This window comes from Tigriopus californicus, chromosome 9, assembly GCF_007210705.1.
Source record: "Tigriopus californicus strain San Diego chromosome 9, Tcal_SD_v2.1, whole genome shotgun sequence".
In the NCBI taxonomy this organism is placed as follows: Eukaryota; Metazoa; Arthropoda; class Copepoda; order Harpacticoida; family Harpacticidae; genus Tigriopus; species Tigriopus californicus.
The window spans coordinates 3734464-3738491 of record NC_081448.1 but is presented as its reverse complement, the minus strand read 5'-3'; the positions used below and the strand labels follow the sequence as shown (position 1 = coordinate 3738491).

General features: G+C 37.9%; 1 protein-coding gene across 1 annotated transcript; it reads left to right on the top strand.

Annotated features, from left to right (window-relative positions):
- The first annotated feature begins 1580 nt into the window (after positions 1 to 1580).
- On the top strand, positions 1581 to 3751 carry LOC131886540 (uncharacterized). The gene is made up of 7 exons (XM_059234907.1): positions 1581 to 1806; positions 1883 to 2038; positions 2125 to 2358; positions 2470 to 2652; positions 2716 to 3085; positions 3146 to 3328; positions 3396 to 3751. Exons 1-5 carry the CDS (start codon positions 1659 to 1661, stop codon positions 3021 to 3023), a joined length of 1029 nt encoding a protein of 342 aa, XP_059090890.1. The 5' UTR covers positions 1581 to 1658; the 3' UTR covers positions 3024 to 3085; positions 3146 to 3328; positions 3396 to 3751.
- Positions 3752 to 4028: the final 277 nt, after the last annotated feature.

Below are 4028 nucleotides of genomic sequence, written 5' to 3'. Positions count from 1 at the left end.
CTTGTCTTTCTGTCTCTTTTTTGGTTACTTACTATCTTCATCCTGGATTCGTATGTTCAGTGTTTTGGGTAGTTTGTTCCTATTTTGTATTGTTTTTGAACTGTAGGCATTGATGTTTTATTTGAAACAGTGACGCTAAGACATTTAATAACATGATCTTCATACACAATTCCTTTGAATCAATCTTATCTTTCGATTCATGTAAAACCTCAAACGTGATTTGATGTTGCCCATTAGTGAAGGTGGGTAAGATAGTTTTTTTGAGGCTAAATTAAATCGACTGAATCGACATAATTAGGAAACATTTATGAGAACTGCATTCACCATGAACGCTTTTTACGCGGTGTTCCATTCTAAATAAACCGGAGAGCAAAAAATTAAACATATATTGTCATTCTCAAATTTGTGATCTTTCGATTACTAGTTATCTGTTCGCTATTGTCCTTGATGCTTGTACTATGAAGATACTGATTTATTAACAAGCGCTTGTCCTTTATTGTAGTTTCAAGATATGAATTTGAACTGGGAAGTAGCAGATATGAGTCTGCTTTGACATTCAATAATTCGTAAACCTAAAAACAAGATCATACAGCTCAACCTAAGGAGCTTTAAGTTTGTGAAAAGCAAAAATCGCCAATTTCTCGTAAATCCAACAAAATACACAAATGATCAAACGAGTTGAAACTTTTTATCCTATATTTTTACGTATGTGTTACCTAGTTTAGCTGAAAATCATAAACTAAAAGCAAACTGTTTTGATGAAAATCACGAACTATTTTTTGAACCCATACTCATTAGTAAAGACGGGCAAAATGTATAAAATAGCGAAGCCTTTTAGTGACAAAGTGGTGCAAAAAAGGCCAATAAGTGTAACAAATGGTGCAAATAAAATCAAAAAATGACGGATATTCAAATCCTTTTTTCAGACTAGCTCAAATTTGAAAAGTGCATTCTGAAAAAAAACCTATTAATTTTGACTCAATTCTGGACCAAATTAACATTACTTTTTTCAATTGGGTCAAGGAATGCTTCCCCCTTGCTCATTTTTCCTCTTTTCCCAACAGAAGATCTGCTACAGTGATCTTGTTTTTACATTGATCTAGCTGAAGAAAAGTCAAGGAGAACACAGTTAGCATAGAGGAGGTAAAGAAGGCAGCAATGTTGCGTTTTTTTGGGCTGCTTAATTATCTTAATGCCCTGCTTAGCTTATTTCTTGACTTGAAACTGACTTGTTTCATTTTTGTTCTCCCTTGTTTCTCAGCCACAAAAAGTCTCAACCACTTTTCACGTTTGACATCGATTGTTCAACATTAAGCTTTTATGTCTTTATTTTGGCGGCAGCCTTTGATATCAAACTGTGAAACCAATTTTAACGCAAAAAAATCTGATTTCCACCAGAGAAAACAATTTAAGGCCAAATGTAAAAGTAAAAAGGTGAAAATAAAGGTGAAAAGTGCAAATGTGTAAAAAGTGGTCTTTTGTGACCAAAACTCTCTTTACACAATTTGCCCGTCCCTACTCATTAGAAACGTCGGTGTTTGCAAGCACAATATAATATATTGATATTTTCGTTTGATCAGCTCTTTTTGTACCCTTTGAAACTAGAGGGACTATTATGGTGGCCCATTTTCCCGATCATTTTCAATAGAGACAGCAAAATGAAAGGTACGTCAATTTGGTGCATCGTCCTTATCCATTTTGTCCCATTCTTTCTAATGTCCACTTTGTGTGAGTCGAAACCTCGTGTTGGAGTTAAAATTATTGGAACAACCATGAAACCGGATTTTCACCGAAATGAGGGTGAACGTGAGTTTCCAATTGATTCTCTGACTGATAGATACAAGAGTATTTAATTCAACCTAAGAACTTCTGGAACTTCTAGTTGCGGCTAGATGTCCAGATTCTCATCCTTGGGCTTTTAGTAATGGGACCTTATGCTGCTTGAATTTCCATCGATCGGGTAGTGTTAAAACCGATTTGGATTGGTATGATGCGGAAAACCTTTGCCCTAATGGAAACCATGTGCCTTGCCCATCTGGTACGAATAGAAACATGTCTTGTGATAACTACTGTAGATAACATCAATTGTCACCTTTGCTTAATTCATTTCATCATTTTTTGAAGCCCCTTGCCGTTCTAACGAAGCATTTGAAGATCCGTTGAGCTGTCCTCAGGACCATCCGATTCAAATGGAAAATGCCTGTTGTTGGTCTTATCGAAGAAAGGCTGATTCCAATTGCGACGGAGATTTGATCCAGAAAGACGATCCTGCCTCGTGTTGCCCGGATGAAAAATTGTTCCAGCCCCTGGATTGCCAACAATTCAAGAGGAAATGTATATCACTATCACCCGAAAACGGTAACCAAAAGAATTATTATTTAATTCTCATAATTCCTTTTTTGTCGAGTCTTGGCAAAAAGTTTTGACTCCCTCACTTCAATGACAAGTTGACCAAGAACCTTGTTTCAGTGCATACTTATTGTCCATTGCAACCCCAGACAAGACGATTTTCAAAGGCAGACTTTTCTTACATATCGCACATTCGCAATAATATACCATTCAAAAATGTGCCCAATTATTGCAATCTTCAAGGAGGGGTTACAATGCCAATCACAAACGGATCCCTTAATGATGCTCTGAAACTGTTAAGGGGTAATCTTGCCACGTTCATTTGTTCTTAACATGCTGAAAGTCACATCCTAAGTTTTCATGTAGGCCCAGAGCTGGAGATTCCCCCGCAAGCCTTTCGTACCTATTTGGTTGGTGGTGTCAAGAGAGGCTATACGACTAAGTGCTTTAGTAAGAGTGCGTGCATTGGAAAGATCAAGAATAAGTTGGACTCGGTGCCCCTGGATTTCAATGACGGGTTTGCTGATCAAGTGAATGAGTTTCAACTGACCACAACTGGGGGTTTGGGCATTGCTCTGGTTATTCGATTGGACCCACCCCATATAAAGCTCAAGAATGTCAGACTTGATATGCATTCGGGGTCATATCTTTGTCAGATAAAATGCCTCGATTAAATCCAAAACAAAAGGGGTCAGATTCTCCCCATTTATTTGCATTGCCCCTCAACCAGAAAATGGTAGGCCTCAAAGAAAACAAAACTTTCGGAAATGGGTTATCAATTCCAAATTTTCTTTAGCGAGAACATATTGTCCATTGCGACCCGATAGAAGACTATTTTCTACCGAAGACTTTTCGTACATAACCCATCGCCGCACTGATATTTACGCCTTAGAAATTGACGAATATTGTGGTCCCGCTGGCGGCTATAAATTGCCCTTAACGAATGTATCACTGACCAATACCCTTCAGCTTTTAAGAGGTAATAATTTTAAGTTATCTTGGTTAAGAGACAACGATCCCATTCCTTCTTTTTTTTAAAAACACAGATCCTCAAGTGGGCGTGCTCTGCAGGATGTTCGCACCTATGTGATTGGTGCTCCCAAGATAGAATCTTTTGCTGGTTGTAATAGCATTGTTACGTGCACGGGTAAACTCCTAAACCACCTTAATATGGACCCCGTGGATTTCAGTGATGGATTTACCGACAAGATATCTACGTTTGACATCGACAACACACCCTTCCGATCGGTTGCATTGGATATTCGAATAGACACGTTATTCGTCATCCACCTTGGCGTGACTTTGGGCTCGTTTCTTTGTCAAATCAAATGTCTGAACTAAAACGTAACAAAGGTGAAATAAACATACATACGTTGCTCGCTCAATATCGATTGTTGGTCAAATTGCATTCTGAGCACAATTTCTCCAAAATAGAAATGTGAGCGAGGAGTCGCAGATAATGAGCAGTTTGGGCTTCATTTATATTTGACAAGTACACCTTTTAATCAATTTTACATAAGAGTCTCACACTCGACCAAAGACTAAACGTGACTAGATCTTTATTACAGTATTTCATCTAACCAACGTGAAAAAGCATTAGGAAAGTACGTTGGTGTCCAAACTCAGGCCCAAATTGTTTGCACAATCCCAAAGTATTTGTTCTTAGTCGAACAAATGTT